The following is a 25,904-nucleotide window of genomic DNA, read 5'->3' on the forward strand; positions in this document are numbered from 1 at the left end:
TGCATGTCATCCCAAGATGGCACATTAAAACTTGTTAGGCTGACTTTAATTTTACCCCAGTACCAATAACTGAAGTCTTGACTTATTTATTTGATCAAGCTGTTACCTTGTGCTTTGAGGCAATTCAAGGCTGGAGAAAAAATACTAAATAAGCCCGAAGACCTATGTCCAAATTTGGTCTAAAAATATTATGGGTGTAATTTATGGTATAAAATTCTGGAGATTTAATAACCTACTTCATAAGTTAAAGCAAGCTTTAAATTTTTAAGGAAAATTTTACCTCTGCTACTGATCACATCCCACTTTTGTATAAATATAGATACAGATATAGATAGTTTGCTTTAAGAAAATGTAGCATATATACATAATGAGTATTTCTCAGCCATAAAGAAGAATGATTTTTATGATATTTGCTAGTAAATGGATGTATCTGAAAGCTATCATGCTAAGTGAAATAAGCCAATTCCCCAAAGAACGCAAAGGTCAAATGTTTTTCTGATGTGTAGAAGCTAACTCACAATAATGGCAGGTGGCAATAGAAGTTCAGTGGATTAGACAAAGGGGAATGAAGGAAAGGGAGGAAGGATAGAAAAAGATAAGACAGTGGAATGAATCTGACATAACAATCCTATGTATATATATTAGTATACCACAGTGTATATCCACAAGAAATTAATTAAGAAAAAAAACATTGGGTAAATGGCAGATAGATCAGTAAAGGGAAGTGATCAGAGGGTTGGGGAAGGAAAGGGGAAGGAGAGGTACTGAGGACTGAATTAGAATAAGATATAGGCCATGCTTCTATAATTATATCAAAATGAATCCTACTGTCATATATAACTAAAAAGAACTAGTAAGATTTAGAAACACAAAACCCACTATTATGAATAATGTACTAATGAAAACTTTTTTTTTTAAGATTCTCTTCTCATTAGGCTACTTACATTTAATAAACACGTATCAATCCTGCCGTTACCTCAACTGAATGCTAAAACTTAGGCTATAAATTTATATAAAATATCTGAATTTTATACCCCTATCACGAATAATAAGCTTGCTGAGAGAAATATATTTATTTATGAAGCTGTATTGTAAGTAGCAGTCTGCTCACTCCAATGAATAATCTAAAATTTATTTGAAAGCTACATATCTGGACTACATTGTTTTGGCCTCCACAGAATTATTCCTGCTAAACTGTGCCTTGAGAAAAACACTGTATAAAAACTGGCTAAGTGGACAAATAGTTTCTTGTATTTTTTAGCATATCAATTAGGTATTAAAATGTTTAATGGCATTGGTGAAGTCTAGCTTCTACCTTTGTTCAAGGTGACTTTCCTAACCATCTGTTCAATTTTATACCACAAAATAAAGTCTATAGTTATCATGTGTTTTTGTTCAAGTCAATCTCCAAATTGGATGGTGTGGAAGATTATCTCAAAGGAAAAAAGTGGCTATTGCATGTCTTATATTTTTTAAGAGACTGAGTCCTGACTAAGATCTTTAATCTAACAGGCATAAATACATGAACACAATTGGAATGGAAAAACAAGTATTATTTTAGCATATCATAAAATATGATGAATGTTTTCATTTATACTACTGCTATAATTTTCTTATCTGGTTGAAAAATACATTGAATAAGGCTGATATCAACAATGACAGTAAAACTTATTTTCCTATGTTTTTAAAATACATCTAATGAATATAAATTATTCAATAAAATGTTTCATGACAATGATAGTATTTAGTGATGATACTCACTCTAAGCCCAGGAAACCCAGGAGGACCGATCCCACCTACAAGCCCCTATTGTAAAAGAAATATATAAAATTAATTAAATTAGATTGGGTAGAGAGAAGTGATGGGCGGGGAGGGGAAGGGAAGGAGGGATAGAAAGGGCAGCAGAATAAAACAGACACTACTATTGTTGTATGTATGTACGTGTCTGTAAAACCAATGTGATTCTGCAACCTGTACACTCAGAAAAATGAGAAATTATACCTCATTTGATTCAAATGTATGATATGTCAAGATCATTGTATTGTCATATGCAACTAATAAAAAATAAAATTAATTAAATATGATTACAAACAACTAAAGGTATTTTCTGATGATTAAGGGAACAATTTCTAAGAAAGAATATATAAAATTTATTTTCTACTATCATTAACTTCTGAAATTCCTTTATTCATGCTTCTTCCTGAGGAGTGCAAATTTGCGGAGCCAATTTACTGTTCTTCAGAAGTATCGTTGGCTGCATGATTTTGGATGCTAGCACTACCACCAAGCATAGGATACAGAATTATTATTCCTTTTATGTACTTAATAAAAGAAGTGAACGCTGCCAGCAAGCAGTACTATAGACATAACTAGCTTACATATTGTATGAGAAGGCATACGGTCAGCATACAAGATTACGAAGAGATGGTTTAAAACAGTCACCTCTTTTGAAAAATCTTTTTTTAACTTTCTAACTTCATTTTTATTATTTATAAAGCAGAAATGATATTTGTTTTCATTGTTTGAAAGAACACAATATGTCAGTGTCATATTATTTTTATGTGGCCCAAGGTATAAGAATAACCACACCCCTTGCATTTCAAATTATTTTGAACCAAAGACATAATATACAGAGAATTATGAAACAGTAAACTAAAAATATGCAATTTACTCTTACAAATAAAGATCCAAAAATGCTCCTCAAGAAGCATTATATGTTTAAAATAAAGAGCAGATATCAAAAAGAAAGTTTTAAATATTATGAATCCAGCCCTACTAGACTTAATGTATATATAGTTGACAAAAATTAAATAAGATTGTTTCATACTAGGTATGCAAACACACAAATGATATTTTTTAAAAACCTAAGTAATACTTACTTTATTATTCTTGAAATGGGAAGCTACCCAGAATCATGTGTTAAAAAAAAAAAGATGGCAAATATTCCACTTAAAATATCATCCAAGTTTTTAACAACTTATTTGTAAATCAGTTCTATTCTTCTCTTATCTTTAATGATTTGTAACAAATGAAGCCTCATCTGAGTTCACTGAATTAGCTACATAGTTATAATTTGGAAAGAGATTTAAAAAGAAATTACTTTCAAACTGTTGATGAAAGCGTTTACTTATTTAACTCTAGGAACTATTCCTAATTCATGCTATCAGGATTTTGCAGGTGATTCTTTCAATCTAAAATCTCATGAAAAGAATTTGGCATAGATGGGAGAACAGCTATCAGATGCTCTTTGAAGGCAAAAAATGAAGCTATTTCACCCAGTGTAAAAAACAACAATCCATCATTATTCCTTAATACTATAATTAAACTAGTTTAGAATGGTAACTCTTTCCCAATCTGAGCATTGACATATAAAAAATTCTAAAGTAGATTTCTATAAAATACTAAGAAGTAAGGTGGATAAGTGGCAGGTCTGAGTGCACATGTTTTACATGACCTTGTTAGTACCTTCATATAAAAAAGTCAGTGTTGTGATCATATATTTTTAATATTTTACTTCAGCAGTGACACTCATCATGGATAAAATAATTAATTTTAATGACTGTCATAAAAAACTGTATAAGAATATTTTTCGTTTAATTCTCATGTTGAAAACTCTCAATTTAGTGTATGCAGAGTGATATGAAAATTTATTGATACTGTTTATTCAGAAATATAATACTGAAGATGGCAAGTGCAGATGGAGTATAAATGATGTTGAAATGTAAGCCTGGACCATCACAATGTACTCACAGGACTGCCATCAAGACCAGCAGGGCCCCTGTCTCCAAAGTCACCTGGAAAACCCTGGCACAGGGAAAGAGAAAGAATGCTATTAAAGCCAAGAAATATAAACTCATTTTTACTGTGTTTTCTAAAAAGGCTTTAGTAATAGAGAGTATTTATTTCCTAATCACTACATTGTAATGCAACAGTCGTTGTTTGTTTTATTGATTTTTAATGCAATATGTCTGTATTTTATAAAAATCATTCTAAACAGCATTTGATATATACAGAAAGCTAAGTTGGAAAGATAGAGATTTGTTATCATTATATAAACAATCACTGAATGAGAGGGAAAATAACCAAAATTCATAGTTGGACAATTCATTAGTTACTTCTGCTATTTTACATTGTTTCTATACCTATACCACAAGAGGATGAAAATAACTATTATGAAGCACTTGACCGTATGCTAAGAACTTTATATATAGTATTATATATACATATATCATTTCATCTTCCTGAAAGATCTCTTCAATGGGTGTTTATATCCTTACATTGCAGTTGAGAAAATTGAAGCACAAGAAGTTAAGTCACTTGCACAAGGTTAGACCACTAGAAATAGGTGGGTCTGAGAGCTGAATGGAAGTAGTCTGATTCCAGAGTCTATGCCCTATTATGTTTTAAAATATATTTTATTTTATCTTTTTAGTTGCCTATGTATCTTCATTTTATTTATTTTTTTACATGTGATGCTGAGAATTGAACCCAGTGCCTCACACATACTAGGCAAGTGCTCCGCCAATGAGCTACACCCCAGCCCATGTCTACTATGTTTACTGAATGCTTTCACTCATCATTCTGAGACACAATATGCAAAAATCTGAAGTTCTCTAAGTACAATTTTAATGGAAAAAGGCATAACACAGAGAAATACTGAAAACAAAATGTGTTGCATCTGAAAATTAAAGCTTCCCAAATGCCTACAGGAAATTCTACATTGTAAAACCATGAAGGATAGTAAAGTAACAAACTTTCTCATTATGAATTCTATTGCAAAATAACTCAGTACTTGGCTACTCTTACTTTAGATACTAGTGCTTTTTTCCCTAAAGATTTGCCATTGGATTTTTCAACTTTAAAGTTCACTTTTAGAACACTGCTTTATACAATAATTTTTAAGGCTTACTATGTAAGTATCTCAATAACATAAAAAATTCATAAGAATAACAAAAATTAACATACATCATTCAATTCTTATAATTTCTTTAGGCAAGCCAACATTAAATATTGTATTTTTAACCAATCACCCCATATCATTAGTTCCTTAATACAAACATGAATGGGTTAAGTTGAAGATAGTGTAATAATAGAAACAAAATAGATGATGTTTCTAAATCACATATTAAAAGCGTAGTTTTCTTATTCTGTATTCAGAAGATAATGCAAAACCCATCTGTGTAATTAAACATATTGTAGTCATTCCCTTTTCAAAGTCAGCTGATGTTCAAGCAGGCATTTTGCTTTCATTGTCCTTTGAAGTCAAATTCTGTTGTCAGAAAGCTTACAAATCTGCAATACATCATTCTATACAGTATGAGCTAATATGGATATTTAAAAGTATTTATGATGTACAGGTAATGAAAAAGAAGAAGAAAATACTGTAATAAATTTGAAATATTAGAGGTGATTTTTAAAGATAGATCATAAATAGGTTTTCCAGAACCTTATTAGGAACAGGGTTATATCCCATCTATATATGATATAACAAAGTGTATAAATTCATTGTACTGTCATGTATAACTAATTAAAACAAATTTAAATTTTTTTAAAAAATAATGAGGGATACATTACATGATTCCATTAATGTGAAACACCCAGAATACACAAATCAATAGTAATACTAAATAGATCAGTCAATGGTTGCTTAGGGCTAGTGAAACAAGGGGCAAAATAGACAGTGACTGTTGACAAGTCTTAGGTTTCTTTTTATGGTGATGAAAATGTTCTAAAATTAGTGTGATGGCTACAAAATCCTTTGGATGTACTAAATACTATCAAATAATGTACTTTTAAAGGGTGCATTTTATAGTTTGTGAATTAAATCTCAATAAAGTTGTTCTTAAAAAAACAAAGAATCAGCCTAAAAAAAAGGTGCAGGATTACCAAAAACATTTTTGGAAACTCTCCTAAGATTGCCAACAAGATGTGATATTTGGGATGCCCTTCTCACCTCATCCACCTGGAGAAGTTGCTCTTTGGTTTAGCTTCCACAAAATTAGTGATTTCTCCCTACTTTAGAGAGAGAAGGAGGAGAAGTGTGCTCAGCTCTTCACATTTTTAATAAAAACTGTACTTGCTATAATCATCATGAAAACACTAAAACTTGTTAATTTCAACTTCCCCTTTTTCTTCTGTTATTTCAACAACATGTGTAATAAGTATCAGCCATTCATCTTGACTTTGTCATTGAAACAATTTAGCTGAACTGAATAAAATCTACTTTAAAGTTTTATGTATTATGTATCTTTTCAGTTTACTATACATTAAACATTTTGTTTCCTTCTTAATTCTCTAATCTAGATAGACATAATTTTATCATCTTTTAATTCTATTTACATGTTGATCATTATTTCAACTCAAAAATGATTTCTAATTCTAGATAATTCTTGATTTATTAAATGTTATACAGTTAATACCATAAAACACCATTACATTTGGCTATATATTAGAAAATTTTCTTTAAAAAACATCATTCCAATGTCTATAATGTTGAATATTTCATCGTTTGTTACATGTCTATTCAGTTGTTATTTCAATAGTAACTACAGACACATTTTTCCAATGAGATGAAGTTCCATATTGTTTTAATCATAAATCTAAATGTTTGCAACCATATTTCTTCATTACCAAAAAAAAAAATCTTTAGGATTTGTTGGAAATAGGAAATAGTAGTAACAAAATACTTTGCTTTTGATTTTGGTATATAAAAGATAGATTCTATATTTTCTCTACTTGAAAAAATTTGTAACAATGAAATATTATATTTTATGTCTTGTTCCCCTGTAGAATATCATAATCATTAATTTAAGTCAGAATTGTGCTTTCCTAGAAACATCTTAACATTGCCAAATGATATAATAGTCATTTTCCAGTATTAATATCAAATAGAGATAGGAAATCTCCAGAATTTTCACTTTTGCCCATTTGCCAGTTTCATCTTCCAATGGGCATGACAGAGTTGTATCATTGCTTCTGTGTTGTAATTAGTTCTCTTTTTTACATTTTGTTTTAATAAGTTATAAAGTTTTATGTTATAACGAACATGAAATTTCAGGAACTTCATCTGATCTCAACTTGTGAATAATTTTCTTCCTCATTTCCACTGATGAGTTTAGTACACAGAATTTAAAGTGATCTCTAATGACTTATCCTTTTGTCTGATATTCTCTCCCTTTGAGTATGGACAGCACCTATGACTTGTTTCATCTAACAAAAAGAATATAAGGTGACCAATGACTTGTTTCATCTAACAAAAAGAATATAAGGTGATAGGATGTCACTGCTGGGTTTATATTAAACTATATAACTATCTATCTTAGTTTCCTTGTCAAGCTTATGAAGTAAGCAGCTGTTTTGGGGAAGCCTGTTGGCAAGACCTCTAGGAACCAATAGTCTATGGCACCTAAGGATGGCCTATTAATCAAGAGGAAGAAAAAAGCCAAGGCTCCCAGTTCTCCAACCTCAAGGAAATATCTTCTTCCCATGGTGTGAATGTGCTTGGAAGTCAAACCTTCAGATGATAATGCAGCTCAGATGAAACTTTGCTGTCTTATGATCTAAGTGGAAGACCTAGTTAGGTAGTACCTCAACTTGTAACCCATGAAAACTGTGAGCAGTTTTAAGCTGTTGAGTTTCTAGAATTTGTTAAATAGCATCAGAAATAGAAAACTGATAAAACTGTTAATTGTCTTCTTTAAGTAGAGAATTGTATAAAAGTCTTATTTGTAAATTTTATTGTAGGTAATGGTCAATATGTGTACTCACAGTTTCTAGCTTCCAAAAATTTTTTAAAAATATTTTTAATATTTATTTTTTAGTTGTAGTTGGACATAATACCTTTATTTTATTTATTTTTATGTGGTGCTGAGGATCGAACCCAGGGCCTCGCACATGCTGAGCGGGGGCTCTACCACTGAGCCACAACCCCAGCCCAAGCTTCTAAAAATTTAATTAGGCTACCTCTTTGAAGATTTTCTACTCTATTTTCTATTGCAAGTCCTAATTAATGAATATCAAAATTAAATATATTTAAATGTTTATATTTACCTTTCACATTTTTTACTAATTAAATACTTACACTTTAAAACTATTATTCAAGCATTCTGTATCTATCTGGTTGCCAATGTAAAGAATTTTTATCATGTTTCATAAATTTTATGTTGATACTTATATAAATGCAAATTTTAAGAATATCAGTTGTTTAATGCAAAATATTTCTTAGTTCCCAAGTGTAACTACTACAAATATCACATATTGCCTCTGGAATCAAATACAAATAAAGAGAGAAGCAGGAAAATAGAAACTTTGAATTACTAGGAAATAATAATTTATCATGCAAAATTCTCCTATATTCAAACTGAGAGAAACATTAGATAACTGCTTTATCTTTCCTTTCACCTTAGTGTTTATACTACCTGACCAAATCCTCATCACTATCTCAAGCATTTTTCTTTTCAGTGTCAGCAAAAGTTCCAACTACAAATCTTCATGGCATCCAGACTTGAAGATACAGGCAAGAGATATGCAAAATTTCTTTAATAAGCATTATTAAATTGTAGTAGCCAACCTCCACAACAAACCCTGGTGATCTCTGCTTCCTGGTTTTCATGCTTTTGGGTAGCCCCCTCCCGTCGTGAATTATGGCTACCTAACAGTGTATGACTTCTGAGGCATAGCCATAAAAAACACTAGAGGTTCCACCTTGTGCTTACAAACCATCAACTCTCCATTAACTCTGGGGGAAGACAATGCCACATTTTGAGGATACTCAAGCAGTCTGTGGACTAAGTCAGGCCTTCCACCAATAACTAGCACCAAGTTTCCAGCCAGTAAGTAAAACACTTTAAAAGTAGATTTTCTAGCCCCAATAAAGTCTTCAGATGACTGTAGCCTCAGCCAAAATTTTGACTGTAAAAATCAAAAGGTAGAGTCACCCAAATGATCTACTAATTCTTGGCTCATAGAATCTAAGAAATAACATGTATATTTATCGTTGTTTTGTATCACTGTACTTGGAGTAACTTGTCATATAGTAATAGATAATTAATACATAGTAACGAGAAAGATGTCTAGAGTTATACAGCATGCTATTCCAATGTGAAGTGCTAGATACTGTGTGATACTCAAGTGCTTTTTTATACATTTTATACAAATTTTATACATTTATTGCTTGCAATATGTGGAGCCCTCTGAAGTGCACAGCCCAGAGCAAGTTTTTCTCTTGCGTGGGATTAACTATGGTACTGTTATCAAACACTGAATCCAAGAGAAGTATATTCACCTGGTACACCTGAATATATATGTGGTGTTAATATTTTAGGATATTCATAGATACTATATTTGGTAGAATATTTAAATATCTTTAAGCAAGAGAAAACTTCTTGTTCAGGGTTTGGAGAAAAAAAGTATTTTCTTAGCTCTGCAAAGAAATTACAAAAAATAATTATAAAAATAATTATAAAAATGTGAGGAACAAACTTACCATCAAAAGGTTATAATGACTACATTTACAGAATTTTTAAAAATAAAAGCAGTGCAAATTCTTCTAGATAACATATTTTTTCTGAGGTAAGGTTTAAAAATAACAAATTTAATCTAACAGAGATAAAAGAAAAGCATCACTAAACAGTGATAATAAAAATATATTCAGAACAATATTTTATAAATAAAAATATACTAAACAGACATTACTAATATTAATAGAAACACATCTATTTCCAAGACTAAGCAATGAAAAGAGATCAGATAACTTGTCTACAGTTAGACATTATTTCTATACATTCTACACACAAACACATACTACCAAGAAATACTGGTATTTTGCCAGGACCGACCGTGGTGCACACCTGTAATCTCATTGGCTTGGGAGGCTGAGGCATGAAGAGCACAAGTTTAAAGCCAGCCTCATAATTTAGCAAAACCCTGAGCAATATAGCGAGACTTTGTCTCAAAAAACAAAACAACAAAAAAACTGGTCTGGAGATGTGGCTTAGTAGTTAAGCACCTGTCGGTTCAATCTCTGGTACCAAAACACAAAGAAAAAAAAAGCAACATTGGTATTTTAAAATCCTTCAAAAATGAGACAAGATCACTGCAGAAAAGGGTGGAATGTGAAAGGCTCTGTGATGATCCAAGTCTGAATTCTTTTCCATAGAGCTTGGACAATTTGATCCATACTTCAAAAGTCAAGCCTGTCCTCATGGCTGAGACTAAAACTAAACATCAGTAGAAATTTGAGTGATTATAGCCCAGGTTCAGCTAATCTGAACTCCACTCTCAGACTGAAGTTCCTGGCCTATTCTTGAAGACAGTTCATCACCTGGTACTCAGATCTAAGAACTGGAATCTGCCTTTTTCTTTCTTTTTTTTCCCCCTGTGATAGAATTTCCTTTTTAAAAATTTATATTTATTTATTTATTTATATATGACAGTGGAACCCATTACAATTCTTATTACACATATAGAGCACAATTTTTCATATATCTGGTTGTATATAAAGTATATTCACTGGGCTGGGGATGTGGCTCAAGCGATAGCGCGCTCGCTTGGCATGTGTGTGGCCCGGGTTCAATCCTCAGCACCACATAAAAACAAAGATGTTGAGGAGGGGAAAGATGGCGGCGAGGGGAGTGCATTGCCCCCGTGTGCTGCTTCACTGTGTGGGAGTATGACAAGTCAGGACGGCTAAAGGATATCTTGTTAGGAATTTCCAGCAATAGTGGGGTGCTCCGGAACCTGGAGGAAGGATTTCCATCGCACGAGGATCAGCTACGGGGACTCAAACGCGAGAGGTTTGTTGCACTGCTTATTCAGCAAATCGGCCCGAGGCTAGAATCTGCAGCGTGCGCTGGGATAGAGACGCAGGGTTACAGCGCTGCAGTTTCTGCCAGCCGCGCAAGCACCGTACTCAGGGCTGAATTCTGGGTTCGAGACGGGGGAAGGAAGCGGTCCATCTCGGTTCTCCACACCGGTCAGACCACAGAGGAGGCCAGCAGCCACCATGTTGGTAAACTGACGTCACCACCGCTGTTTTCGACTGACCGCAGCTCATTCAGCCATAGAACAGGTAATTTCAGGCTGCAATTCGCCTGCGGCTTGCAGACAGATTGCTAGGGCTCAGCGCCTGGGTGCTTCTTAGAACCTGATCTTATCGGAGTGAATACCCAGCGCGGAGCGGCTGCTGAGCCCGCGGAGGCTGCTTCTTGGACCCTGCGCCTACCAGAGCATACAACAAGCACTAAGCAGCCGAATTACGGCTCCCAGAACTGAGCCCGCGGGGACTGCTTCTTGGAGCTTACATTTATAGGAGCTTACACCAAGCACGGAGTGGCCGAGTTCCGGCTCCCGGAACTTCCCTGGCCCGGGGCTAGGAGCCCGCGGAAACGGCTTCTCGGTCCGGGTCCTGCTGAGGGCCGGTCAGGACTCACCCGGTGCTTTGGTTGCCCGGCAAGGGGAACGAAATGCTGCCATTCGCATAGGATACCAACATGGCAGAGATCTGATGTCTGCAGAAAGCGGCGGAGGAGGGAACTTCATCAATACCAGTGGTGACATAAGCAGTTGGTCTCCTGGTAGGGGGGGTGAGGCACAGTCACCCGAGTCTCCTCAATTTGTCGTCGAGCCAGAGGGAAGGAGCCGGGCCGCCGCCAGCGCCCGGAGCAGGCCCAGCGGCTCGCCAGCGTGGTGACCGCGTGACCCCAATTGGAGAGGGGGCGGAGCGGAGCCGCCACCCGCAACCGCAAGGTGGGCAGACCCGCGACCCAGTGGTACATGGGCGTGGTAGGAGGGGCAGGGCAGAGCCGCGGTTCGCGCTGTGACGAATGAGCGTGCAAGGTAAACAGACCTGTGACAGCCTGGCGGGTCAGGCCCAGTGGCCTGCCAGTGTGGTACACACGTCACCCCAACTGGAGTAGGGGCAGAGCAGATCCTTCTCCCACGCCCGGATCAGGCCCTGCCGGTGTGGTGGTCACGTGACCCCAATCGGGGGCGGAGCAGAACCGCCACCCGTGCCCGCAGGGTGAGCAGACCAGTGATCAACCTGTAGATCAGGCCCAGGGGTCCGCAGGCGTGGTAGGAGGGGCAGGGCAGATCCGCCGCCCGCGCCTCCAAGGTAGGCAGACCTACAACAGACCTGCGGATCAGGCCCAGGAGCCTGCCGGCATGGTACAAACACCACCCTAATTGGAGTAGTGGCAGAGCAGAGTCGCCGCCCGTGCCAGGAACAGGCCCAGTGTCCTGCAGGCGGGGTAGTCACGACACCCCAATTGGAGTAGGGGCAGAGCAGAGCCTCCACCCGTGCCCGAAAGGTGGGCAGATCTGCGACCGACCAGCGGGACAGGCCCAGTGGCCTGCCGGTACGACAGACACGTCACCCCATTTGCAGTAGGGGCAGAGTAGAGCCGCCGCCCGCGCCTGCAGGGTAGGCAAACCTGCAACCGACCGGCGGATCAGGCCCAGTGGCCTGCCGGCGTGGTACACTCGTCACCCCAATTGGAGTAGGGGCAGAACAGAGCCGCCGCCAGCTCCCAGAACAGGCCCAGTGACCTGCCGGCGTGGTAGCCACGACACCCCAATTGGAATAAGGAGAGAGCAGAGCCGCCGCCCGCACCTGCAGGAAAGATACGCAAGCAGTATGAAAAGACAAGGAAAGAAAGGACCACAAGCAATGCAGGTCAACGCAACTTTAGAAGAGGTAACAGCTGCAGCAGATGGAATGTCAGATAAAGAATTCAGGATATACATGCTTCAGATGATCTGGAGTATCAAGGAAGACATTAAACAGCAAAATCAGACAATGAAAGATCACTTCGACAACGAATTACGCAAACAAATCCAGGAAGCAAAGGATCAACTATACAGGGAGATAGAGGTTATAAAAAACAAACAAACAGAAATCCTAGAAATGCAGGAAGCAATAAACCAACTTAAAAACTCAATGGAGAATACTACCAGCAGAGTAGAACACTTAGAAGATAGAACATCAGACAATGAAGACAAAGTATTTCAACTGGAAAAGAACATAGACAGCTCAGCAAGACTGTTAAGAAACCATGAGCAGAACATCCAAGAAATATGGGATAACATTAAGAGACCAAATTTAAGAGTCATTGGGATACAGGAAGGTACAGAGCTCCAAACCAAAGGAATGAGAAGTCTATTCAATGAAATAATACAAGAAAACTTCCCAGACTTGAAGAATGAGACAGAATCCCAAATCCTAGAAGCCTACAGGACGCCGAATGTGCAAAATCATAAGAGATCCACACCTAGACACATTATAATGAAGATGCCCAACATACAGAATAAGGAGAGAATTTTAAAAGCTACAAGAGAAAGGAAGCAGATTACATTTAGGGGTAAGCCAATCAGGATAACAGCTGATCTGTCAACACAGACTCTGAAAGCTAGACGATCCTGGAATAACATATTTCAAACACTGAAAGAAAATGGGTTCCAACCAAGAATTGTGTATCCAGCGAAATTAAGCTTCAGGATGGAGGATGAAATTAAAACCTTCCACGATAAACAAAAGTTTAAAGAATTCGCAGCTAGAAAACCATCTCTTCAAAACATCCTCGCCAAAGCATTACAGGAAGAGGAAATGGAAAATAACAATGAAAACCAACAGTGGGAGGTAGGACAGTAAATGGGGGGGGGGATAATCAAAGAGGAAAACAAACCATGTTTAGTAACAGAAATAAACAAATATGGCTGGAAGAACAACCCATATCTCAATAATAACCCTAAATGTTAATGGCTTAAACTCACCAATTAAGAGACACAGGCTAGTAGAATGGATCACAAAACAAGACCCAACAATATGCTGCCTACAGGAGACGCATTTGATAGGAAAGGACATACATAGGCTGAAGGTGAAAGGTTGGGAAAAATCATATCACTCATATGGACTTCGGAAACAAGCAGGAGTGTCCATACTCATATCAAATAAAATAGATTTCAAGCCAAAGTTAATCAAAAGAGATAAAGAGGGACACTACATACTGCTTAAGGGAACCATACACCAACAAGACATAACAATCATAAATATTTATGCCCCAAACAATGGTGCAGCTACATTCGTCAAACAAACTCTTCTCAAGTTCAAGAGTCTAATAGACCACCATACCATAATCATGGGAGACTTCAACACACCTCTCTCGCCACTGGACAGATCTTCCAAACAAAAGTTGAATAAGGAAACTATAGAACTCAATAACACTATTAATAACCTAGACCTAATTGACATATATAGAATATACCACCCAACATCAAGCAGTTACACTTTTTTCTCAGCAGCACATGGATCCTTCTCAAAAATAGATCATATATTATGTCACAGGGCAACTCTTAGACAATATAAAGGAGTAGAGATAATACCATGCATCTTATCTGATCATAATGGAATGAAACTGAAAATCAACGATAAAAGAAGGAAGGAAAAAGCATACATCACTTGGAGAATGAACAATAGGTTACTGAACGATCAATGGGTTATAGAAGACATCAAGAAGGAAATCAAAAAATTCTTAGAGATAAATGAAAACACAGACACAACATATCGGAATCTATGGGACACATTGAAAGCAGTTCTAAGAGGAAAATTCATTGCTTGGAGTTCATTCCTTAAAAAAAGAAAAAACCAACAAATAAATGATCTCATACTTCATCTCAAAATCCTGGAAAATGAAGAGCAAAACAACAGCAAAAGAAGTAGAAGGCAAGAAATAATTAAAATCAGAGCTGAAATTAATGAAATCGAAACAAAAGAAACAATTGAAAAAATTGACAAAACTAAAAGTTGGTTCTTTGAAAAAATAAACAAAATCGACAGACCCTTAGCGATGCTAGCGAAGAGAAGAAGAGAGAGAACTCAAATTACTAGCATACGGGATGAAAAAGGCAATATCACAACAGACACTTCAGAAATACAGAAGATAATCAAAAACTATTTTGAATCCTTATACTCCAATAAATTAGAAGATAGTGAAGGCATAGATAAATTTCTTAAGTCATATGATCTGCCCAGATTGAGTCAGGAGGATATAGAAAACCTAAACAGACCAATATCAATTGAGGAAATAGAAGAAACCATAAAAAGACTACCAACTAAGAAAAGCCCGGGTCCAGATGGGAATACAGCAGAATTTTACAAAACCTTTAAAGAAGAACTAATACCAATACTTTTCAAGCTACTTCAGGAAATAGAAAAGGAGGGAGAACTTCCAAATTCATTCTATGAGGCCAACATCACCCTGATACCTAAACCAGACAAAGACACTTCAAAGAAAGAAAACTACAGACCAATATCTCTAATGAACCTAGATGCAAAAATCCTCAATAAAATTCTGGCGAATCGGATACAAAAACATATCAAAAAAATTGTACACCATGATCAAGTAGGATTCATCCCTGGGATGCAAGGCTGGTTCAATATACGGAAATCAATAAATGTTATTCACCACATCAATAGACTTAAAAATAAGAACCATATGATCATCTCGATAGATGCGGAAAAAGCATTTGACAAAGTACAGCATCCCTTTATGTTCAAAACTCTAGAAAAACTAGGGATAACAGGTACATACCTCAATATTGTAAAAGCAATCTATGCTAAGCCTTAGGCTAGCATCATTCTGAATGGAGAAAAACTGAAGGCATTCCCTCTAAAATCTGGAACTAGACAGGGATGCCCTCTCTCTCCACTTCTGTTCAACATAGTTCTCGAAACACTGGCCAGAGCAATTAGACAGACGAAAGAAATTAAAGGCATAAAAATAGGAAAAGAAGAACTTAAATTATCACTATTTGCAGATGATATGATTCTATACCTAGCAGACCCAAAAGGCTCTACAAAGAAACTATTAGAGCTAATAAATGAATTCAGCAAAGTGGCAGGATATAAAATCAACACACATAAATCAAAGGCATTCCTGTATATCAGCGACAAATCCTCTGAATTGGAAATGAGGACAACCACTCCATTCAAAATATCTTCAAAAAAAATAAAATACTTGGGAATCAACCTAACAAAAGAGGTGAAAGACTTATACAATGAAAACTACAGAACCCTAAAGAGAGAAATAGAAGAAGATCTTAGAAGATGGAAAAATATACCCTGTTCATGGATAGGCAGAACTAACATCATCAAAATGGCGATATTACCAAAAGTTCTCTATAGGTTTAATGCAATGCCAATCAAAATCCCAACGGCATTTCTTGTAGAAATAGAGAAAGCAATCATGAAATTCATATGGAAAAATAAAAGACCCAGAATAGCAAAAACAATGCTAAGCAGGAAGTGTGAATCAGGCGGTATAGCGATACCAGACTTCAAACTATACTACAGAGCAATAGTAACAAAAACAGCATGGTACTGGTACCAAAACAGGCGGGTGGACCAATGGTACAGAATAGAGGACACAGAAACCAATCCACAAAACTACAACTATCTTATATTTGATAAAGGGGCTAAAAGCATGCAATGGAGGAAGGATAGCATCTTCAACAAATGGTGCTGGGAAAACTGGAAATCCATATGCAACAAAATGAAACTGAATCCCTTTCTCTCGCCATGCACAAAAGTGAATTCAAAATGGATCAAGGAGCTTGATATCAAATCAGAGACGTGCTGTCTGATAGAAGAAAAAGTTGGCTACGATCTACAGTCGGTGGGGTCGGGCTCCAAATTCCTCAATAGGACACCCATAGCACAAAAGTTAATAACTAGAATCAACAAATGGGACTTACTCAAACTAAAAAGTTTTTTCTCAGCAAAAGAAACAATAAGAGAGGTAAATAGGGAGCCTACACCCTGGGAACAAATCTTTACTCCTCACACTTCAGATAGAGCCCTAATATCCAGAGTATACAAAGAACTCAAAAAATTAGACAATAAGAAAACAAACAACCCAATCAACAAATGGGCCAAGGACCTGAACAGACACTTCTCAGAGGAGGACATACAGTCAATCAACAAGTACATGAAAAAATGCTCAACATCTCTAGCTGTCAGAGAAATGCAAATCAAAACCACCCTAAGATACCATCTCACTCCAGTAAGATTGTCAGCCATTAGGAAGTCAAACAACAACAAGTGCTGGCGAGGATGTGGGGAAAAGGGTACACTTGTACATTGCTGGTGGGACTGCAGATTGGTGCAGCCAATTTGGAAAGCAGTATGGAGATTTCTTGGAAAGCTGGGAATGGAGCCACCATTTGACCCAGCTATTCCCCTTCTTGGTCTATTCCCTAAAGACCTAAAAAGAGCATGCTACAGGGACACTGCTACATCGATGTTCATAGCAGCACAGTTCACAATAGCAAGACGGTGGAACCAACCTAGATGCCCTTCAATAGACGAATGGATAAAAAAAATGTGGCATTTATACACAATGGAGTATTACTCTGCATTTAAAAATGACAAAATCATAGAATTTACAGGGAAATGGATGGCATTAGAGCAGATTATGCTAAGTGAAGCTAGCCAATCCCTAAAAAACAAATGCCAAATGTCTTCTTTGATATAAGGAGAGTAACTAAGAACAGTGTAGGGACGAAGAACAGGAGAAGAAGATTAACATTTAACAGGGATGAGAGGTGGGAGGGAAAGGGAGAGAGAAGGGAAATTGCATGGTAATGGAAGGAGACCCTCAGGGTTATACAGTGGAGGAGGTAGAGAGAGAGGAGGGGAGGGGAGGGGAGAGGTGGGGAGGGGGGAGGGTGGAGGATGGGAAAGGCAGCAGAGCACAACAGACACTAGTATGGCAATTTGTAAATCAATGGATGTGTAACTGATGTGATTCTGCAATCTGTGTATGGGGTGAAGGTGGGAGTTCATAACCCACTTGAATCAAAGTGTGGAATATGATATGTCAAGAAATTTGTAATGTTTTGAACAACCCACAATAAAAAATTAAAAAAAAAAAAAAAAAAAAAAAAATAAAAACAAAGATGTTGTGTCTGCCGAAAACTAAAAAATAAATATTAAAAAAATTCTCTCTCTCTAAAAAAAAAAGAAAAAGAAAAAAATAAAAACATAAAAAGATATTGTGTCCACCTAAAACTAAAAATAAATATTTAAAAAAGAAAATAAAATAAAGCATACTCACACCAATTCATGTCCTCATACATATACTTTAGATAATAATGATCATCACATTCCACCATCATTAGTAACTCCATGCCCCCTCCCTTCCCCTACAACCCCTCTGCTCTATCTAGAGTTCATCTATTCTTCCCATGCTCCCTCTCCCTATCCCACTATGAGTCAGCCTCCTTATATCAAAGGAAACATTTGGCATTTGGTTTTGGGGGACTGGCTAACTTCACTTAGCATTATCTTCTCTAAGTCCCTCCATTTACCTGCGAATGCCATGATTTTATTCTCTTTTATTGATGAGTAATATTCCATTGTGTATATATGCCACATCTCCAAAAATGAGATTGCCATTTTCCCTCAAAGAGAATACAGCCCTAAACCCAAGGTAGGCCTAATTGCCATACTTCTGATTTTGATAATCTATCAGGTTCTCTGAGTTTTCTTATATGTTATGTATACTGAAAATAATTACCCGATTAAATTTCCAACTGATTGTGTCAACATTTCTATGGAATCAAGCTCTAATTGGACTTATTCCAAATTATCACCTATATAGTTCATGGGGTGTTCCACCTCTTAGTGTTTATCCTAACCTTGTAGAGGGTTACCTCAAGGTCCTGGATCTTCCATATATCTTGTCATACTACAGTTAGTCAGATATAGTTACTAGACTACTTCTAGTAAGATAGAATCCAAAAAGTATAGTCTTACTGAAAGAGGCAGAATCACTTAAATATTAGTGACAATTTTCCATGATACTCTACTAGATAGTAGTACTCTCTTTATAATTTAATTAACTGCAAATTTTCCCTGAAACAAAGAAAGCACTGTCTCTAAATTCTCTATAAAATGTATGTATTTGAAACACTTCTGAGCAATAGGTATCTAAAATAGTCTGGGTCTAAGTATAGACACTAATAACAGATGTCAAACAGAAGGATCTTATATTCTGAAATTCTAACACTGGAGTAAGAAGCCAAAATACAGTTTACTTCAAATAGACTCTTCCAACAGAAAGATATATGAGAAAAGAGGAGAGGCTCCTTTCAATAGTTAGAAAAGTAGAAAGATATATGAGAAAAGAGGAGAGGCTCCTTTTTATAGTTAGAAAAGTAAACACTGCTGAAGTCTGGGTGCCTTAAGGGTATTATTTTGTCCACTATTCTAAGGCTGTGGTATTTTTGTCTTCATAGAAAGGAAACTCAGTATAGTTTTGCTCTCTGTCAAACTTAAAATGTAGTAAGATTTGATTACTTATAATTTATTCTGTTAGGTCTGAAAAATCTATATTTTTACAACAGTTTTCTAGGTGGTGTTGAGAGTAAATCCCATTTCCAATTTCATGTTTATCTTCAATCCTGTCAAACCAGTTTTGACATAAATTTTTCAGATCTTTGGAGACACAAAAATTTGCATGGCCAATGAAGTACAAGAAAGAGACTACTGATTAAATCAAGCAGAGTCCTGCACATGATTTTTTAATGCAACTACAGAATTTCCTGTCTGTGGCACTACAGAATGAAGTTCAGAATCTTTGCACTAAAGAGGAAGCTACTTGCAATTAGAAAAAGAATATGAAATTTGAAGTTATCGAATACATGCAAATACTCTCTCCCAACTTCCACATTTTTCTTAAACACTATTCTTTTCTATTATGAATTAATGATAGCTTGATGCTTTTAAAGAAGCTGGATCATATCAGATATGTTCCAAGAAGTTTTTAAAATAATAACAGTAAAGATATAAAATAGAACAGTAGCATTATGATATTTAAAGAGCTGTGACCAGTAAAGATTGTTTGCTACCTCGTTTTATTCAAGATCTCTGGAGAATGAACTTTAGTTGAACTCAAATATCCAGATGGAAGAGGATGAGTTAATAGTAGCCTCTTGGGTTCTCCATTTTCAAAGGCTGGTTTATTGAAGGTCCCTATAGTCCTATAGTTGTCCTCTAATATTAATTTGTAATATGGGTTTTGATCCATATAAATGAGTGAAGAGGAGGGAAGTAAGAACTACACCACTTCAATATTCAAAAGCACGCATACACACATGAATGGTCTAAAATGTAACTGTGATCACAAGAGGTCTTCAAGAATAACTGTAGAGATTACTAAGTACATTAGTAAAGATCCTGAAATCAAGAATAAGGAAGAAAAAATATATTCCTCTATACAAGAAAGAAAAAAGAATCTCAGCCAATAACCTAAGGCCAAGGAAATAATTTCATTAATATATATATTTTAACATGCTTTGATTCTAAAATATACCAAATTCCTAACAAAAAGTTATTTTAATCCAAACTAATGGTACTGGTTTAAAAAAAACACACAAAGAAACGTGTTACAAATAGCAACTATATCTGTAAACAGTGAATAAATACAATACTTTATTTTGGGAAAAAAGAGTTTTCTTGGAAGTAAGATTTAAATAGAAATAAATTTTAAGACAAATGTTAAATTTGAAAAGCCAACATGATTCTAAATAATAAATAATTACCTCTTTTTCTAAAAAAATAATTATCTATTGAATGGCCAAAACAATATGTTATTTTGGAATGTGTCCATTTCAATATGTATTTATACTGTCTAGGAGAGGACACTTCTTATTTGTAAGAAAAAAATAGACATCACTAAGTTCACAGTGACTTAATTCCATGCTTAGTGTTTATTCAGGGAAGTAAGTGATCATTTGGCCAGAAGTGTAAGCGTGATATACAGTAACATCTTCCCAAATCTAAGCTTAGAAATGTTCCTAAATCACTGGAAAATACTGGAAAGAATTTTACTTCTCTATGTTACTGGGCTATTTTCATATATGAGATGATGCTAATTAATATTTTTTATAAACTAGTAATACCAAACATGGAACTTAGTACATAGTTGAAAACCGAATTCTGTAGTCCAAAGGACCTTGTCCTGATTAATATTTAGAAAGACCTGAACTCAGATTTTATAGTTCTCATTCCTATTACTGTCAGTATATTGACTGTAAAGAGTGCCATTATCATATTTAATACATAAAATGAATTATTTTTATCAATTCCTAGCCTTAGTTTCACTGACTTTAAAAATTTAAGTGTAAAATTTTACATAAAGCTATGAGTTATTACTGTTTTTAAAATTTTATATTACAATAATTATTTACAACCAAATCATGTTCAACTCCATGTGCATAAGACTGAACACTACTACCATCTACCTAAAATATGAAGGAATAAGCTCTCTTTAAAATCTATAAATAAGTTCAGGGTATACCTTTAGGGGGACAGGACTTGACATGCAAGGACACGAGTTCAGTATTTAACACCATAAAATAATAAGAGCAATAATAATAAAAGTTACAAACAAAAAACAATATGTTATTTTGGACTGGGAAATGTCCATCAATAGGTTTTAAGTTATAGTTAGAAGAAAGAGGATCTGGTGTGTTACTGTACAGTAATGCACAGGTGTCTGCCATCTTCATTATGGTGATTTTAGTTCCATTTCTATATTTAAATATCTACTTCACATATAACATCAAATAGCACATATAATTTAATTAATTACCAAGAGAAAATGCATATGCATATTTCACAAATCTAGTATTCTCCACTTCAAATATTATCAAATGATCTTTTCCTTTTATGCTTAAAATACTAGTGACTATGTTTCTCATGGTGTTTTAGTAATCTAAATTTAAATAGAACATATAATATTTAACTATCCAATGATAAATGGCTAATATGTTTGCCCTTAATGAAAAAATTGAAGACAATTTTGTTTATAATAAGAGAAAATTTAAGTGGGAGACAAGAGCAGTGGTGCATGCTCTTAATCCCTGCAACTTGAAATCCCAGCAACTGAGGCAGGCACTCTGCAAATTTGGGGCCAGCCTGGGCAAGTTATTGAAATCATGTCTCAAAAAATATAAAGGGAGGAGGATTAAAGATGGCGGCGAGGGGAGTGCATTGCCCCCGTGTGCTGCTTCACTGTGTGGGAGTATGACAAGTCAGGACGGCTAAAGGATATCTTGTTAGGAATTTCCAGCAATAGTGGGGTGCTCCGGAACCTGGAGGAAGGATTTCCATCGCACGAGGATCAGCTACGGGGACTCAAACGCGAGAGGTTTGTCACACTGCTTATTCAGCAAATCGGCCCGAGGCTAGAATCTGCAGCGTGCGCTGGGATAGAGACGCAGGGTTACAGCGCTGCAGTTTCTGCCAGCCGCGCAAGCACCGTACTCAGGGCTGAATTCTGGGTTCGAGACGGGGGAAGGAAGCGGTCCATCTCGGTTCTCCACACCGGTCAGACCACAGAGGAGGCCAGCAGCCACCATGTTGGTAAACTGACGTCACCACCCCTGTTTTTGACTGACCGCAGCTCATTCAGCCATAGAACAGGTAATTTCAGGCTGCAATTCGCCTGCGGCTTGCAGACAGATTGCTAGGGCTCAGCGCCTGGGTGCTTCTTAGAACCTGATCTTATCAGAGTGAATACCGAGCGCGGGGCGGCCGAGTTCCGGCTCCCGGAACTGAGCCCGCGGGGACTGCTTCTTGGAGCTTACATTTATAGGAGCTTACACCGAGCACGGAGTGGCCGAGTTCCGGCTCCCGGAACTTCCCTGGCCCGGGGCTAGGAGCCCGCGGAAACTGCTTCTCGGTCCGGGTCCTGCTGAGGGCCGGTCAGGACTCACCCGGTGCTTTGGTTGCCCAGCAAGGGGAACGAAATGCTGCCATTCGCATAGGATACCAACATGGCAGAGATCTGATGTCTTCAGAAAGCGGCGGAGGAGGGAACTTCATCAATACCAGTGGTGACATAAGCAGTTGGTCTCCTGGTAGGGGGGGTGAGGCACAGTCACCCGAGTCTCCTCAATTTGTCGACGAGCCAGAGGGAAGGAGCCGAGCCGCCGCCAGCGCCCGGAGCAGGCCCAGCGGCTCGCCAGCGTGGTGACCGCGTGACCCCAATTGGAGAGGGGGTGGAGCGGAGCCGCCACCCGCAACCGCAAGGTGGGCAGACCCGCGACCCAGTGGTACATGGGCGTGGTAGGAGGGGCAGGGCAGAGCCGCGGTTCTCGCTGTGACGAATGAGCGTGCAAGGTAAACAGACCTGTGACAGCCTGGCGGGTCAGGCCCAGTGGCCTGCCAGTGTGGTACACACGTCACCCCAACTGGAGTAGGGGCAGAGCAGATCCTTCTCCCACGCCCGGATCAGGCCCTGCCGGTGTGGTGGTCACGTGACCCCAATCGGGGGCGGAGCAGAACCGCCACCCGTGCCCGCAGGGTGAGCAGACCAGTGATCAACCTGTAGATCAGGCCCAGGGGTCCGCAGGCGTGGTAGGAGGGGCAGGGCAGATCCGCCGCGCGCGCCTCCAAGGTAGGCAGACCTACAACAGACCTGCGGATCAGGCCCAGGAGCCTGCCGGCGTGGTACAAACACCACCCTAATTGGAGTAGTGGCAGAGCAGAGTCGCCGCCCGTGCCAGGAACAGGCCCAGTGTCCTGCAGGCGGGGTAGTCACGACACCCCAATTGGAGTAGGGGCAGAGCAGAGCCTCCACCCGTGCCCGAAAGGTGGGCAGATCTGCGACCGACCAGCGGGACAGGCCCAGTGGCCTGCCGGTACGACAGACACGTCACCCCATTTGCATTAGGGGCAGAGTAGAGCCGCCGCCCGCGCCTGCAGGGTAGGCAAACCTGCAACCGACCGGTGGATCAGGCCCAGTGGCCTGCCGGCGTGGTACACTCGTCACCCCAATTGGAGTATGGGCAGAACAGAGCCGCCGCCAGCTCCCAGAACAGGCCCAGTGACCTGCCGGCGTGGTAGCCACGACACCCCAATTGGAATAAGAAGAGAGCAGAGCCGCCGCCCGCACCTGCAGGAAAGATACGCAAGCAGTATGAAAAGACAAGGAAAGAAAGGACCACAAGCAATGCAGGTCAACGCAACTTTAGAAGAGGTAACAGCTGCAGCAGATGGAATGTCAGATAAAGAATTCAGGATATACATGCTTCAGATGATCTGGAGTATCAAGGAAGACATTAAACAGCAAAATCAGACAATGAAAGATCACTTCGACAACGAATTACGCAAACAAATCCAGGAAGCAAAGGATCAACTATACAGGGAGATAGAGGTTATAAAAAACAAACAAACAGAAATCCTAGAAATGCAGGAAGCAATAAACCAACTTAAAAACTCAATGGAGAATACTACCAGCAGAGTAGAACACTTAGAAGATAGAACATCAGACAATGAAGACAAAGTATTTCAACTGGAAAAGAACATAGACAGCTCAGCAAGACTGTTAAGAAACCATGAGCAGAACATCCAAGAAATATGGGATAACATTAAGAGACCAAATTTAAGAGTCATTGGGATACAGGAAGGTACAGAGCTCCAAACCAAAGGAATGAGAAGTCTATTCAATGAAATAATACAAGAAAACTTCCCAGACTTGAAGAATGAGACAGAATCCCAAATCCTAGAAGCCTACAGGACGCCGAATGTGCAAAATCATAAGAGATCCACACCTAGACACATTATAATGAAGATGCCCAACATACAGAATAAGGAGAGAATTTTAAAAGCTACAAGAGAAAGGAAGCAGATTACATTTAGGGGTAAGCCAATCAGGATAACAGCTGATCTGTCAACACAGACTCTGAAAGCTAGAAGATCCTGGAATAACATATTTCAAACACTGAAAGAAAATGGGTTCCAACCAAGAATTGTGTATCCAGCGAAATTAAGCTTCAGGATGGAGGATGAAATTAAAACCTTCCACGATAAACAAAAGTTTAAAGAATTCGCAGCTAGAAAACCATCTCTTCAAAACATCCTCGCCAAAGCATTACAGGAAGAGGAAATAGAAAATAACAATGAAAACCAACAGTGGGAGGTAGGACAGTAAAGGGGGGGGGATAATCAAAGAGGAAAACAAACCATGTTTAGTAACAGAAATAAACAAATATGGCTGGAAGAACAACCCATATCTCAATAATAACCCTAAATGTTAATGGCTTAAACTCACCAATTAAGAGACACAGGCTAGTAGAATGGATCACAAAACAAGACCCAACAATATGCTGCCTACAGGAGACGCATTTGATAGGAAAGGACATACATAGGCTGAAGGTGAAAGGTTGGGAAAAATCATATCACTCATATGGACTTCGGAAACAAGCAGGAGTGTCCATACTCATATCAAATAAAATAGATTTCAAGCCAAAGTTAATCAAAAGAGATAAAGAGGGACACTACATACTGCTTAAGGGAACCATACACCAACAAGACATAACAATCATAAATATTTATGCCCCAAACAATGGTGCAGCTATATTCGTCAAACAAACTCTTCTCATGTTCAAGAGTCTAATAGACCACCATACCATAATCATGGGAGACTTCAACACACCTCTCTCGCCACTGGACAGATCTTCCAAACAAAAGTTGAATAAGGAAACTATAGAACTCAATAACACTATTAATAACCTAGACCTAATTGACATATATAGAATATACCACCCAACATCAAGCAGTTACACTTTTTTCTCAGCAGCACATGGATCCTTCTCAAAAATAGATCATATATTATGTCACAGGGCAACTCTTAGACAATATAAAGGAGTAGAGATAATACCATGCATCTTATCTGATCATAATGGAATGAAACTGAAAATCAACGATAAAAGAAGGAAGGAAAAAGCATACATCACTTGGAGAATGAACAATAGGTTACTGAACGATCAATGGGTTATAGAAGACATCAAGAAGGAAATCAAAAAATTCTTAGAGATAAATGAAAACACAGACACAACAT

General features: G+C 37.7%; 1 protein-coding gene across 1 annotated transcript in view; it reads right to left on the reverse strand.

Moving 5' to 3' along the window:
- The window catches only part of Col24a1 (collagen type XXIV alpha 1 chain), a 379,962-nt gene that overhangs the window by 255,679 nt on the left and 98,379 nt on the right, over positions 1-25,904 (reverse strand). The window contains exons 12-13 of the mRNA XM_071618609.1: positions 3,751-3,804; positions 1,762-1,806 (exon numbers count right to left, since the gene is read on the reverse strand). Of these exons, the coding sequence (XP_071474710.1) occupies positions 1,762-1,806; positions 3,751-3,804 (99 nt within the window). The remainder of the gene's footprint in view (positions 1-1,761; positions 1,807-3,750; positions 3,805-25,904) is intronic.

The sequence above is a fragment of the Marmota flaviventris genome, chromosome 10 (assembly GCF_047511675.1).
Source record: "Marmota flaviventris isolate mMarFla1 chromosome 10, mMarFla1.hap1, whole genome shotgun sequence".
Taxonomy (NCBI): Eukaryota; Metazoa; Chordata; class Mammalia; order Rodentia; family Sciuridae; genus Marmota; species Marmota flaviventris.